We start from the raw sequence: 15,626 nt of genomic DNA, 5'->3' as shown, positions 1-15,626 counted from the left end.
GTCACGATCTTCCTAGAAGGAAACCAGTAATCAGAACATTTGCTTGCCTTCATGAGCTGACTAATTATTCTTAGTTTTCAGTAATCAGAGCCCCTCCAGTTTAATGTGCCCCATATTATACATTAGGCAGCGATAAATAGTAAACTGACTTCTGTCAAAGCAAGGTGAAATGGAAAAACTCCTCCTAATTCAGAAATGTCACCAAGGGTGTTAAGCTCTACTGCTAAGTGCACCTGAGGCCTCAAGAGATGAGTGTGCTCTCTGATTTGTGCTTGCCACCTCCACAAAGGAAAATTATTCTTCGATTCAGTGTTAAAGCTGCTGTCTGCTGGCCTAACACCATTGGTGACACCATATTTTGAACTAATGATGAGTCTGTTGAAAAAGTGGTACCCTGTTGAGTACTCTGTGGTCCCGACCCAGATTGATTCCCTACCCCCTTCCACCATGCCCACCTCCTTCTACTAATATAACAAAGGTGGAAATACAATTTTAGTTCTCAGAGATCTACCCACCACACTAATTAGCATGAGAAAACAATAAAAAAGATTACAGAATGGAGGAAGAGATAGGTGCTCTAAAGTGAAATTTGTAGTCGTAAATCTGGAAATTCTGTGTGTAAGTCAATTTAGAGATCATCTTCTGCAATGTCACGTGAAAACCACAATATTTCTGAAAGAGTGAGAAGCGGGCTCCCAATAGGTTACAACTGTTCATGCTTGTAACTTGGGATTTACGTGACAGAGAAATAAAGATATCAATTAGCTACATACGTTTGGAAAGATAATTTAAAGTATGATTTTGTTAGTAAACATTTTTAATTTGCAGGGCTCTAAAAATGTGTCCTCTACAAACAGATATGTTTGAATATGCGTGTGAGTGCTTTATTTGGTGCAGGGCTGGGAGAGGGAGCTGCCCTATATAGGACAGTGCCCTTTATGGGCACCCATTACTCTGTGCCCACAATGAGACACCCGTTCTACATGCTAAGGGTCTAAGGAAGAACACAGTAGGACCTCAGGGCCTTAGAGTATGGGCCTGAAAAAGACTCAGTGGCACAACTTTATGGATAACTGTTAAAGCTAGTATTATTTCACAGGGAAGGTCAGATTATGGAAGTTATAGGAACAGTTAAGCAGGAACAGAAGCTATTTTAGTAAATCTGAGTGGAGGCAACATGAATGGGCTAGATAAAAACCATGGATTCAGGTAGGCAATATTGGATGGGTGTTTTTGACTATCTTTAATTAACTATAACTCTCTCTTTGGGACACGTAAAATATTGCATCAGCTGCTTAATACAGTAGGAAGTATCAAAGACTGGAATTGAGAGATGTAGGTTTTAACTCCAACTGTGCGGTTCGGGGAAGTCATTTAAGATCTCTGGGTTTTAGTCATTCATTTATATATTTATTCAACAGACATTCAAAGCCCCTCAGTCTCCTCTTCTGTAGATTGAGAACGTGTCACTAGAGCCTCTGCAGCGCTAACATGTATCCCTGAATAGTGATACCTGCTTAATGAGGGGTTTCATAAAAAGGAGAGCTATGAGCTACTTTTGAAGGATTGGAGGAACGTGGTTTAAATTATGGGAAAAAGGTTGATTTAAACCAGGCAGTCAATGGGTACAAAGCCATAGAGCCAGACTAACCCTTCACCCAGGAGAGCCAGAGTCTAGGATTCCTAGAACTGAGTCTGAAGATGAAGCAGTAGCAAGACTTGGAAAGGTCAAAAGGTATTGACTAATAAGATGCCTTACGGTGGAGACAGTAAACCTAATGCAGAGAACACAGGCAGACACCTCTTCAGTCACCACTCCAGTTTCAGGGAGGTCTAACTAGGTTGGTAAAATGACTAGAGAGCATTGGTAGAAAATGATTTTATTACCAAAAGAAAAAAAAATCCCATGACTAAGTTATTTAATTGACCTTTTCATTATTTCCATGTCATGGTGGTAACATTTGCAGATGGGTAGTTACTAGGCATTCTGACACTATATGGGTTTTTTTTTTTTTAATGAAATAGAGAAAGGTAACATTAGTTTTACTTTTTCCATTCCCAGATGTAACCTTAACATATATCTCTTCATTGCCCCCCTTTTTTCCATTTGTTTCTTTTTTTCTCTCTCTTGTTTTATAAACCCTCTACCTGCATGAACTCCCCAGTGCCCTTCAGAGTGAACAAAACTGAGCTGCTTCTGTAAGCACCACAAAATAGTCCCCATTATTTTAAGTTTGAAAATGCCAGAGAAACATTAAGTGAAATCCACCACACTCTTCTTACAACACATTTGACCTCTAGATATGTTAAGAGCTTCATCCTCCAATGCTTTTAATTCTAATTCTTGCAGAGATGAAATTCACTGCTTGAATTGTAAGAGTGAGTCTCATTAAGGCTAAAAAGCAGTGACCCAGATAGCATAATGGATTAATATGGTGACCTTGCAACTTTAGAGCTTTACTTTCAAATCGGACTGTGTAGTCAAATCATTTCAATAGTCAATTAATCAATTGGTTAATACCAGCCTGTAAATGTTCTGCGTCAGAAGTTCGTAGATCATTTGGCCAGTACTAACCTATATAGAATTAAACTGAGAACCATAGTGTGCTTAACTTTCAAAACCTTTTTTAAATGATGAGAATCAAAGAAATAGTTTCATGAATTACTGTGAATGCTGTAATCACTAATAATTATATAATACTGACACTCTAATAAGCATCAATATTTTGAAACTTACACCGTAAATAGCTGTTAATGCTATATGTTTGCATTTCGTTGCAGTGTAAAGAAGGACTGTAAATATAACCAACCAGGTCTTGAGTAATGAAATGTGATGTTGCCTGAATTCTCAAATTCAGGGTGATATGTACTGTTAGGATTATCCTACTCTGAGTGACGGGGTGGAAATGTGTATAGTTTAGCAGGACATCCTAACGGAGTTTTAAAGCCTAGGGAATTTTATGAATTTTTTCCAGAAACAAGTTTTGTGAAAAACTATTCCTCTGCAATTTTTTTACAGATGCAAGATATACGGAGCCCAGAAGGAAGTCAGTATAGCTCCCATCCTCAGATGGCAGCCATGAGACCAAGGGGTCAGCCTGCAGAGCTCAGGCAGCAGCCAGGCATGATGCAGCATGGCCAGCTCACCACCATCAACCAATCACAGCTAAGTGCTCAGCTTGGATTGAACATGGGGGGAAGCAGTGTCCCCCACAACTCGCCGTCTCCTCCCGGAAGCAAGTCTGCAACTCCTTCACCGTCCAGCTCAGTGCACGAGGATGAAGGCGATGATACCTCTAAGGTATGACTAAGTTATTTTGGGGACCAATAGGAAAGGCTTGCTGCCTAAAAAAACTATTGACTGGCACTTCCCTTGAACTATAGTGGATGCAAGTTATGTCGTCCAAATGAGAAACGTTGGTGGGGGACCGAATGGATTAAATCACCTGCTTGTCCAATTGCATTTTTAAGTTCCTAACAAATCCTCTCAGTGCAAATATATTAAACATAAAAATAGGTTGCACCCACACAGTATGGGGTCTGCATAGTGAGTCAGGGAAAATAAATAATCTTGTAGGACTCAGTGTCCAAAATCAAGCTTAATTCACCACTCATTCCAAAATATCTTTCAATTTAACCACTTTATTTTAAGAAGGCAACATCCCAGGGATATAATGATGGCGCTGTGTGTGTGTGTGTGTGTTATGGTTAGAGGAATCCTTTGAGATCATCTTATCCAAACATTTCATATTTAGGGGACTTCCCTGGTGGCGCAGTGGTTAAGAATCTGCCTGCCGGGCTTTCCTGGTGGCGCAGCAGTTGAGAGTCCGCCTGCCGTTGCGGGGGACACGGGTTCGTGCCCCGGTCCGCGAAGATCCCACATGCCGCGGAGTGGCTAGGCCCGTGAGCCATGGCCGCTGAGCCTGCACATCCGGAGCCTATGCTCCGCAACAGGAGAGGCCACAACAGTGAGAGGCCCACGTACTGCAAAAAAAAAAAAAAAACAGAATCCGCCTGCCAATGCAGGGGACACGGGTTCGAGCCCTGGTCTGGGAAGATCCCACATGCCGCGGAGCAACTAAGCCCATGCGCCACAACTACTGAGCCTGCACTCTAGAGCCCATGAGCCACAACGACTGAGCCCGCGAGCCACAACGACTGAGCCCGCGTACCACAACTACTGCAGCCCATGTGCCTAGAGTCCGTGCTCCGCAACAAAGAGAAGCCACCGCAATGAGAAGCCTGCGCACCGCAACAAAGAGCAGCCCCCGCTCGCCTCAACTAGAGAAAGCCCGCGTGCAGCAACAAAGACCCAACACAGCCAAAAAATAAATTTATTTATTTATTTATTTTAAAAAAATTTCATATTTAGGATGAAGAAAAGAAGGGCCAGAGATATTAGATGACTCCCTTCCAGAAGAAGGAGCCTAGGTGTTTCATTACCTATCTCTTGTTAACCCCAGGCCAGTATGGTTGTCTGTCTGTCTATCTGCATCGCCTTAAGTTATCTGTATAAAAATGTGGGTCTTAATTGTCCTTATTTTGGAAAATTAGCTACAAAAGGTAGTTAGTTCTTTAAAGTGTTCAAGGCAGCCTTTTCAAATGACTGCACCATAACCAAGTACACTCTCCGTCAAGAACATCGAAATCTTTTTATTGCCTTGGTTATCAGTCAGGCATCTTCCAAATTTGTCCCAGTGAGAAGGGCCCTTGCCTGGTTACTGTGAAAAACACTGGTGGCTACATGCATACTTCATATTCCTCCTCTTTGTTTATGTCACTAATGAATTGTCACTTGTGTCAGCCCTTTGTTTTCTTTTCACTTTGTGAGAATTTTGTTTTGGGGAGACAAATGGCAATACCGTGGGGTTCTGATCTCCGTGGTTAACGTAACAATAGCTATAGCTACACTAATCTGTGAACAGTCCAGATAGTGACACGTAGATTTATTTAGCCTGATGACAAAGGCAAGGCTGCTCTATTGGCTATATTTTATTATTTTCAGTACTCTTGAAGCTCTGGCATGTAGGGCCTTAATCCTGGAAACACTGCCAGGGTAGCTAATTCCTAGAGATAGTGAATGACTCCCCTGGGAGCGCATCTTTGATAAACACAGCAACCAATCCAGAGCCAACACCCCAGTCATCTCCTTTATCAAACTCTCACACACCACGCCAGTACCTCCCCCCCCCGGGTTTCCCCCCAGGGCTAGGTATGGACAACTAGGGACCACCTCTGGAGCCAAGCCCACTGAAACTGCTCAAACGTTCCAGTCCTGAGCTTACCCAGTGTACCTCCCCTGCCTCGCCCCTTCCTTCCCACAAAACCCCCAGTAAAGGCTCTGGGCATGCTCCGCCCTCTCCCATCTCTGCCTCCTGACGACCCTGCACGCCCTGCCAGGCCTCCTGTTTCTAGGTTTGTGTGAGTGTAAACTTCATTCATTTCCATGTCTGCTGTCTACCATCCCTGATGACAACAAGTCCCAGGTACATTTCAGGACAGCTGCACAGCTAGATATCAGCACCCCTCTACCTGCACAGTCTCTCCCTGTCAGTGAGCCAGCCTCTCAAGAGGGAAAGTAAAAGGAGGGAGGAGACTGATTGATATTACATAAATAATGTATTGGGCTCGTAAAAGCCTGACCTTTGGCTGATCACTTCGAGGGCAAAATAAATTTTTAAGAAAATCTATATGATTCTAACGGTGTCTCCAGCTGATGAGCACCTGGATCTAAGTGTGAACACCAGGAATCTGTTTGTGGCCAGTGATGTAGATATCAAATTATGCGTGGATAATTCAAGTTAAATTCCTAAACACAGATGTTAAGTACTATATTGCAAGGGGAAAAATTAATGTTCTACTCATAGTAAAGATCAATTTGTGCATCTGGATTATATCTTTATCAGTATTCACTGCTGACACTTCAGGAAATTAATGCAAAATTGGCATCTTCTGACAGTAAATTTTATGCAGGATTATTCTTACAATAGCATTTTCCACACTCTTCAATTTATACGAGTAGCAGACTGAGTAGAAACCAGAAATTCATAGAATTAATATTGACAGGTTCTGCCACTTTCTATTGATGCATAAGGTCCATATCTTACAGTTTTGCTGAGGTATGAATTTGTATGTTATGAGTTTCCAGGCTAGTAGGAAACTTTGCCAGTGAGTATCCCACCCAATCACTGAACATCCATATCTCAAAGTAATGTATAGCTTATTATTAATGATCACGTAAGCATTGTATAGTGGAATTTATATTCCATAGTCGTATAGTCTTGAATAAGCCATGTGTGAAGACCTAGGGGTGGATTTCTCAAGAATGCCTCATTAAAATGACTTTCTGTCTACACAGATGTTCTCAAATTTATGTTGAGTTTAAGTGCATTTTCCATCTCAAAATCCATCCTCCCATTCCGGCTCTACGCACTGTCCTTCACCTTCTCTCCAGTACAAAGTTCTCCTGCCCATTTATTCAACTTACGTTTATTAAACGGCTAAAAAAAGTCCCCTGATGAAAATGCTCAGGCATTCTCCATCACAGCTAATGATTAAACCGGAATTTTCCTTCATATATGAGCAGGATTTATGTGGAATGTTGTACTGCAACAACTCCAGTTAAATGTGAAGTAGCGTTAAGTCAAAACGATCATTTAAATCATTTCTAACGAGATCTAAAAAAAGAATATTTAGTCTCACACCTGAAAAAGAAGCCTTTAAACCTTCCCTCTTAATACTTTGTGCTCTCTTAAGCAATTGCATATTAATTCCAGTTTATCTAATTGAACAAGTAAATGAAATAACTTTGTTTTGACAGAGAGAAATATTGTAAATATATCAGTAAAATAAATTACCACCTTATAAACACTCCTTACGGTTTGATTGCTCTGGAGCTGTGTTGACAGCCTGAAGTCATAAACTAGACATGCAGTCAAACATCAAAGAAATACAAACTCGGGTAGCTTGTGGTTCTAAGCCTGTAATCCAATATGTGTAATATAACAGACACTTTAAGACACTTAAAGTATCTGGCATTACAACTGTATTTTTAGCACAGTTTTCCCTTTAAGGAAATTATGGGCTAAGAATCACAAGATATATTTTTCCATCCTTTTACTTTCAGCTTCTCTGCTAAAAGTCTTCTTAAGTTTTATATGTGTCTCTTGTCAGTGGTATATAGTTAAATTTTTACTTTCAAAGGAAACTGACTTCATTTACATTCATATAAATACTAAAATATTTGGGTTTATTTCTCATTTCAGTATTGATATGTTGCTTTCCATTTGTCCCACATGTCTATGTTTTTCTCTTTCTTACCTTCCTTAAGATTGTTCTTACTTTTCTCATTCCAAAATTTCCTATTTTAAGACTGGAAATTTTATAATCTTTCTCTTTATTTAGTAACTACTCCTGACACACAGATGCGTCAAAGTCTAACATTGATCAATATCTTTACCCTTCTTAAATTACTTTTAACTCCAAACACCCTCCTTTCAATTTATACTGGAGCAGTTATTGCTGTTGTTTATCTTAATTATAATTTAAACTATAACTTATCTTAAATTTAAATTAAATGGAATTTTGTGAACTCCATGAAATACTACTTTTATTGTCTTTATAGTCTTTGTTCTTTAGATTTATTCACATGTAAAGTTTGTCATCTGATGTCATTTTCCCTATGCCTTTAAAATTTTCTCTCGTGAGGATCTATTGGGAACATGATTACCTTAAAAAGTACTTCCACTAGGAAAAGAATTTTAGATTGACAGTGATTCTCTATTATCATTTTGAAGAGAATATATTACTCCACTGAATCCTGATTTTCATTATTGCTTTTGAGAATTCTGCTGCCTCACTGTCTTTCCTTTGAAAGTAATCTGCCTCTATTCTCTGACTAGTTTTAAGATCGTCTCCTGCCTTCAGTGTCCTGCAGCATCATTGTGTAGTATGTGGGTTCCTTTAAATTTATCCCAAATTTAAATATTTCTGTTTTTCATCAGTTCTGGGTATTTTCCAGAAATTTCCTCTACCCTATTCTTGCTCCTTTCTCATTCTGTAATTCTGATAAGGTAAATGCTAGACTTTCTCTTCCTATCCTCCATGACTCTTTTCTTTCATATTTTCTGTTTCCTTCTTGCTCTGTATTATATTCTGATTAATTTATTTATATCAATTTCCCAGTTTGTAATTCAATTTTCAGCTATATCAAATCTGAAATTAAAGCTGATATATTGAGGTTTTGATTTCAATTATTTTATATTTCTAGTTTTATTTGGTTCTTTCTCAAATCTGTTTGGACTTTTTTTGTTTGTTTTTTTTAGTTGCTTCCTCTTTATCCATAGATTTAATCTCTTTTGTTCTTTAAGCTAATTCCAATACGTGATGCCTTTTGGGGTCTGATTCTATTGTTTACTGTTGCTGCTGGCTCTTGGTTTTACTGCCTTGTTTCATTTTGCTTTTTTGCTTTTGGAATAGCAGCTGATAGTCATTAGAACTTTATGAGAATTCTGTTAGACCTGGTTGGAAAGTGGACTCCTCTAAGGATGATTTGTGTTTGCTTCTGCCAAGCATCCCAAGAATCTTGGACCATTACAATCTAGAACCGCTTTGGGCTTAAAGTTTTTCAGACCACTCGAGTAGTATGCATTCAGGGTATAAATCCTTGCAAAAGCTGGCTTCTCTTTGTGAATTATCACAAGAGATATTCCTCCCCTCTCATTCAGAATCGTCCTTGCAGGTCTCGGGAGGGAACATGCAAGGGAAATCATTTTATTTCACCCTGCACTGAAAGTCTGATTCTTTTGTGTCCTGACTTTTAATAGAAAGCCTCCCGTTAAACATCCCACTGTTTTTGGTTAGCCGTGGGCTTTGTCTTCTATCTGCTGTGCCTTGACTCAGTTTCACCAGGTTCAGCAGCTGTCTTCAAGATGAAAGCTGGCTTCAGTACTCTGCTTACTTCTCCGGGTTCTGGCTTTTGCTTACTTTTTTTGCTTTTAAGAGTTTCTTAGAATTTGCTAGTTCATCACTGCATGTACATTACCATACTGGACAGAAAGAGAAGGGATTTTTTTCTCAAAAAAAATAGGGTGTCACTAGAGCAACAATTAAATAAGCCTTTAGAAAAGTACTTGTTATTTACCACCGTTCTGAAGGCTAGAAGATTCCTGGAATAAAATAAAAATGGTAGGCAGACAGGTTTCTATAAACATGAGGTGAAATCAAGCAATGTTGGTACCAAATGTCTGGTCACACTGTCTAACATTAGGACAGAATATTTAAAATTGGGATTTTAAAGTCTGGTATTTTCCACATTGAACTGTATATATTACACAGTTGTTAAACACTTCACATGATATAATATGCATGATACTTTTAAGAATTTCTTAAAAGTATCCCAGCAACTAATATGTACTTTTTTTAAATCAAAAATAAAGTATCCCATTGGTTAAGGCTGAACTTAGCAAAGTAGTTCTGGGGAAAATAGTAAAATTCAGTCGAGCAGCCAGTTAGTACTCGATTCCAAATAATGGTTCCTAAAATCCATTTAAGTAATTAAATTATACTAGGATATAGTATTTTCAAGGTGTATACGTTCTTAGATGATTCATACTCTGGATAATTGAGCATACTTGATTAAGTCATGGAATAAAACTCAAGTGAGGCTACACGTAGGCACCTGACATTTTATTCACTGGGACCATATATTGATAGCTTGTGCATTCTGTGTAAGGCAGGAGAAACCCTCAATCAAAAATAATAAGAAGTAAACATATTGCCCTAGACAGGCAAAGTTAGAAAAGACCAAATGAATCTAACAAAATTGATAAACATAACTAACAGGTGTATATAATTACAATCAAATCTTTTCTTCACTTTAAAGTGATTTTTTCTGGACAGTAGCCCAAATTTCTTACCTTATATAAGGCCACTGAGTATTTTTGCTAAACTCATCCTGAAACTAAACTCAGTTATCTTTGGCAGAATCAAGGATCCTTAAAAATGAATTTATTTTACAAACTGTGGTACTGATACAATGCCCTGCACTTGTGAATCATCTCAAGAGTATACCATTTTATATATGGTTTTCTATAATTGATGTTTTGAGTCATTAAGTGTACTGTTATTATTAATGATAATAATAAACCCGATTATAAAATGAAAGAGGTATTAACAGCCTTGCTGATTTCACAGTAACTAGATGACTTTCTTTCCATGCTTATTTGAATTTATTCTCATAAGGGGATTTTAGATGGCATAGTTTAGAAAGAAAAGAGAGAATGAATTTAAGTAGCAGAATTTTTCACTTACAGAAACAGTACCATCACAAAAAGTGCTGTGCTATGCCCTGTTACTATGGTGAAGATTTTATAATATTTACTTTACATGATAAGAGTTATAAGTGGAGTTCTGTGTTGTTTGTTCAGCCTATTATGCAGATGGTGCTTGATTAAAATCTATTTTAAACTACAGCGATCACTGCAAGTTAGTGTGCATTAAACAGCTTTCCCAGCTCCATTAAAGGCTTTGGGACTGTGGCAGTTTATTTTTAACATGCTTATAGACGTTTCTAACTTCTCCAGGGACATTTCAACATCAGTGATTCTCTTTCCTTGAGACTCTTAACTCCAGTACTCTGTATTCTTAAGAAGTGTTCTCTAAGTAGCACCATTAGCACATTGCTTTTTTAAAGTGAAAAATTATTGTTTTCTTGTGATTAATAAGTTAAATACATCACTATAATTAAGCAATAAGACATGACAGGAGGTGGATTACCAGAAGCATAAGGACACCCCCTAGGGATTTGGGAAATAACTCTATGTCTACAAGTAAGTTACAGGAAGCACATGTATCTGTGTAAAGCTTATGTGAGAGTGGTATCTTTATGTATTTGTGTATGTATTTGTTTATTCATGAGTGCTTAAATTGAACACGAAATAAGCCTGTGGGTGATCAAGATTACAGTTAAAGCCTCAAACCAGACATGTTCTTAGTTGCTATGATTTTCATACTTTTTTTTTTTTTATAGAATGGAGTGGGACTCAAGAATTTGCTTTTTTTAAAATTAATTAATTAATTTATTTTTTGGCTGTGTTGGGTCTTCGTTTCTGTGCTAGGGCTTTCTCTAGTTGTGGCAAGCGGGGGCCACTCTTCATCGCGGTGCGCGGGCCTCTCACTGTCGCGGCCTCTCTTGTTGTGGAGCACAGGCTCCAGACGCGCAGGCTCAGTAGTTGTGGTGCACGGGCTTAGTTGCTCCATGGCATGTGGGATCCTCCCAGACCGGGGCTCGAACCCGTGTCCTCTGCATTGGCAGGCAGACTCTCAACCACTACGCCACCAGGGAAGCCCTCATACAACTTTTATATGTGTTTCAAATGTCCTTTTCCTTGTCATTCTAAGCCTCTGCCCACTGCTATATAATACAGGGGTGGAAATGTGTGATGATCCACTGCATGTAAGACTCCGAGCTGATGCTGTGAGGACAGAAAGATAACGGAACCTTGTCCTCACTCTCAACGTGCTCATCCTCATGGGGAGTTTATATTTTTGCATTATATGGCTCCTTCTGTATTGTAAAGATTATGACGTTGGAATTAAATGTAACTCTTCAGTCTTAGAACCCTAGTAACTCTAGAAATGTTATACACTAAAATAGTGTCCAGTACACAATGCTGTACAGTCCTATACAGTAGCCACAAGTCCTGTATGACTGTGTACATTTAAATTTGACTAATTAAAATTAAATAAATAAAAAATTCATTTCCTCAGTTGCTCCAGCACAACATACTCCATAGCCACATGTGGCTAGTGGCTATCCTTTCAAACAGTGCAGAGAACATTTCCATCTTTCCAGAAAGTTCCATAAGATAGTGCTGCTCTAGACTGCAGAAGTCAGGGTCTCTTAGAAAATTAGGACATAAAATTATAAGCTTTCATTCCTCTAAGTAAGAATTCAGGATCCAGACAACACTCAAAATTAAGATCCAGGCACATATTACAAATCCATTTAGCTAATTTTCTCACCACAGTCGCATTTATCATCATTGTGTTCATTCCAAATAGTTGACGGTCAGCAAGGCCAGGTGTCTTTCAAGATACAATCCATTCCTGGTGTGTAAGTGGATCCAAATTATAGCCACATTTCTTTCTTTAGGGAGGCTTTGTATATGAGATATGATCATGTGGTTTTCAAATATGTGATGAAACTACCGCCAGATAGTAGGCCTGACAAATTCCCAGTTCATTATACGGACTCTAAAATAGCAGCTCATTTCTGTACCTTCCCAAACACAGGCAAAATGCAAACTAAAACATGAGACCCTCACACATCAGGAGGCAACGCCCAGTGTTCATGTGGCAGACAGCCTTCACTTCGCACTGCCCACCTGCATGGGTGCGTTAGACATCAGACCACAACAAGGAATTTGTATCCCGTCATTGCATCCTAAAAGCAAAGCCATTGTACATATCCAGTAAGTCTTTATACAAGGAACACTGAGCAGTATAACAATGATGCCCTTCAACGTACATTTTATGTTTAAAAACTCTTTCATACATAATTTTTATTTTCATTGTTTCCTCTTAACATCAGCTTTTGGTGAAAGGGCATTATCTTAAACCATAGTTCAGTTCTATTCGGGCAGTCTTATAAGTGGTCAGAATATTATGAACCAAGAATACAGGAACAAGCCAGGAAAATAGGGGAAGCCTCCAGAAAACCAACCAAATTGATTGGCTGCATGGAATTGTTTAGAGATTCCTATAGGGTTGCTATACGTGGCCTCAAAACAGTAATTTGTGGTTTTGATACACTTGATACTTAGAGCTTCTCACTGGCAGTAACAGGTTCTCCTGTTTCTGCAGAGAATCCCTAGAAAGAAGGGCCACATTGCCCAGCAGGAGGGTAACTGTCCTTTCTGTTACCACAGGGCATCACGTATCCAGTAGGTTGCACCATGTTGTCCAATACCAATTTTAAAAGAAAGGAAGCATAAAGATCAGCAGTTCAAGCACAATTTTGGACAATGGAATCGGGAAACTATTTAAATTATTTGGGAAAATCTTTTAATAAAAATATTTGCAGGGAATCATAGGAAATTTATCTCTACAACTGACATTTGATTATTTTCTACAAAGACAGATATAATCTGCAATCATGGAGATTTTAATGTTTCAGATCACTAATTTTTCAATTAAAATTTAAAAGGAGTCCAGGTAAATATTCCCTATGGAGAACCATTCATTTCCCTACACTTTGTTCCCTTTGTCTGAATATTCCCAATCCTTGATGAAATATGACCTCCAATGTCATGATCCCTTCATTTTTAATATTCTTCATTGTGGTCTTTCTTGAATCCTTTTTATTTTTCTTCTTGATACTTTGTTATTTTGAATATAGGAATAGCTATGTTTAGAAAATTTGGAAATTATAAAAAAAATAAAGAAGATAAAGGTGTCAAATAGCAATTGTTTCTATGCAGTCAGAATTCAGAGGAAAAGAACTTGACACTCATCCACCCACAAATGGTAATGGAAACCCTGCGTCTTAAGACATTCCTAAGTACAAACTCACAAGAAAAGACAATCCACAGCAAAAAAAAAAGAAAAAGAAAAAAAACATCAGGAACACTACCATTTAATGGCCAGGTGGAGGAGGATGGGCCTAAAAATGATTCTGGAAACAGTGAGGACACCGAGGTAGGCATGATACCCAGAGACCGTGATGTCATGGAGCCCTGGAGCTGGAAGAGACAGGACACTCCCAGTGAGAAATCAAGTCAGGGGAAGAGTAAAAAGCCCACTGGGTCGGGGCTTCCCTGGTGGCGCAGTGGTTGAGAGTCCGCCTGCCGATGCAGGGGACACAGGTTCGTGCCCCGGTCCGGGAAGATCCCACATGCCGCGGAGCGGCTGGGCCCGTGAGCCATGGCCGCTGAGCCTGCGCGTCCGGAGCCTGTGCTCCGCAACGGGAGAGGCCACAACAGAGGCCCGCGTACCGCAAAAAAAAAAAAAAAAACCCACTGGGTTTATCAGCGTGGTCCTTGGCGACCTTATTGAAAGCTAAGCAATAGGGAGGTACAGTGAGTTGCCGAAGCTGCCTGCAGCCAGCACAACCACGTGGAGGGGTCTGGCTGTGAAGAGAAGGAAGATGGCTCTATGTAGCCTTGGGGCAAAGAGAAAGTTCGCTTGTTTGTTGCGTGTCTGAAGTAGCTAAAGGGCAGTTGGAGGAGTAGAGTGAAGGGGGACTGAGACCAGTGTCTCCTGCTCCTAGACTTTCTGATTTAATCAGTATAGAGCTAAAGCCTGGACATGAGGGTGTTACTTAAGTTTCCCAGGTGATTCTAACATTCAGCCATTGAGAATGACCATTCTAGATCATATTTGCCTAAATGTTTACTTTAGAGCCGTTACACCAGTTTCCCCAGTATCAACTCAGCCCAGTCCCAGCATCCTTGTCCTTTGGCAGACTGACCTGAGGACCAGTCATTTGACAGGATCACCTCAAACCCATCCTGGGGAAGTTATCTTCTAGTGTTCATCTACATTAGCTTGTCAGCTCAGTTCAGAGCCTCCTGTCCCCATGGGGTTGTTCAGTCTGCTTCAGTAGACCGTTTCAAAATGATAATCTTTTAAATAACTTTCTCACTAAAGCCAAAGCCAAAGAATTCACTTAGTTTTTTTCCTGTCTCTGTTTGGTTCCCAAGGCATATCTTTTAAACCAAGACCATATGGCATCACAAATTAGTGTTAAGGTCATTTCTTTCCATTCATTCAGTAAAAAGTTACTACTGTGTCATAATTAACATCTGAATATCATTTTAAAGTTTTAAACATATTTATATATATATCATCTCAGTAATCACAAAATGGCACTGCAGCTGGTTTGCAGTAGAGGAAATGGAGGCCCAGAGAAATTTTGTAACTTGCCAAGATTTCACAGCTAAAACTAGTAAAGGAGGACATGAGTGTGGATCCTCTGATGTCACATCCACTGGCCTCTCAGGAGATCATGCTTCATCTCCAGTGGTGGCAGTTACTTTACACATATTACTCTGCCTGGCAATTCATCTGAATAAGATACATATTACATTGTTTGCCAAGAAGAAAAAAGCAACAACAGTCATCATAAGAGAAGGTGAGGGTACAGAACCTCCCTGATAGAGGTGACGTCCTCAGGAGACCGTGGATGGGGGCCTGTGTGCTGGTGGGAGAGGCGTGTGGCAAGAGGGTTCCTTCCGAGACAACACTACTGGATGCTCATGTAGATTCATATAATTTTAGAACTAGAAAGAAATCGTAGCCCAAATCTCTCATTCTATAGAGGTGGATAAAATGACATCGCATATAATTAGTATCAAAGTTCAAATGCAGATGTCTTAAATATCAATACATTGTGGGGGTTTTTTCCCACTTGCCTCATAATAACAATTCAGATTATCCAAATATTCATACTCAAGGAAGAACAGGAGAAAATGGAATCTATCCTTAAACTGAATATTAAAGCTGTTCTAGAAATGTCTAGATTTGAGAATCTGGTTTACAGAGGTGTACTCTCCAATATGGTAGTGACTAGCCACATGTAGCTATTTCAATTTAAAGCAATTAAAATTATATAAAATTTAAAATTT

At 39.3% G+C, this 15,626-nt stretch overlaps 1 protein-coding gene across 1 annotated transcript in view; it reads left to right on the top strand.

The window, feature by feature from the left end:
* Positions 1 to 15,626, top strand: part of TOX (thymocyte selection associated high mobility group box) — a gene marked incomplete at both ends in the record, with an annotated part of 294,857 nt that overhangs the window by 245,671 nt on the left and 33,560 nt on the right. Inside the window, one exon of the mRNA XM_079722330.1 lies at positions 3,020 to 3,301. Coding sequence (XP_079578456.1) covers positions 3,020 to 3,301 — 282 coding nt within the window. The remainder of the gene's footprint in view (positions 1 to 3,019; positions 3,302 to 15,626) is intronic.

Source organism: Hyperoodon ampullatus, assembly GCF_949752795.1.
Source record: "Hyperoodon ampullatus genome assembly, chromosome: 17".
In the NCBI taxonomy this organism is placed as follows: domain Eukaryota; kingdom Metazoa; phylum Chordata; class Mammalia; order Artiodactyla; family Ziphiidae; genus Hyperoodon; species Hyperoodon ampullatus.
Note: the sequence above shows the minus strand (reverse complement) of the source record. Positions and strands in the feature narration are given on the sequence as shown.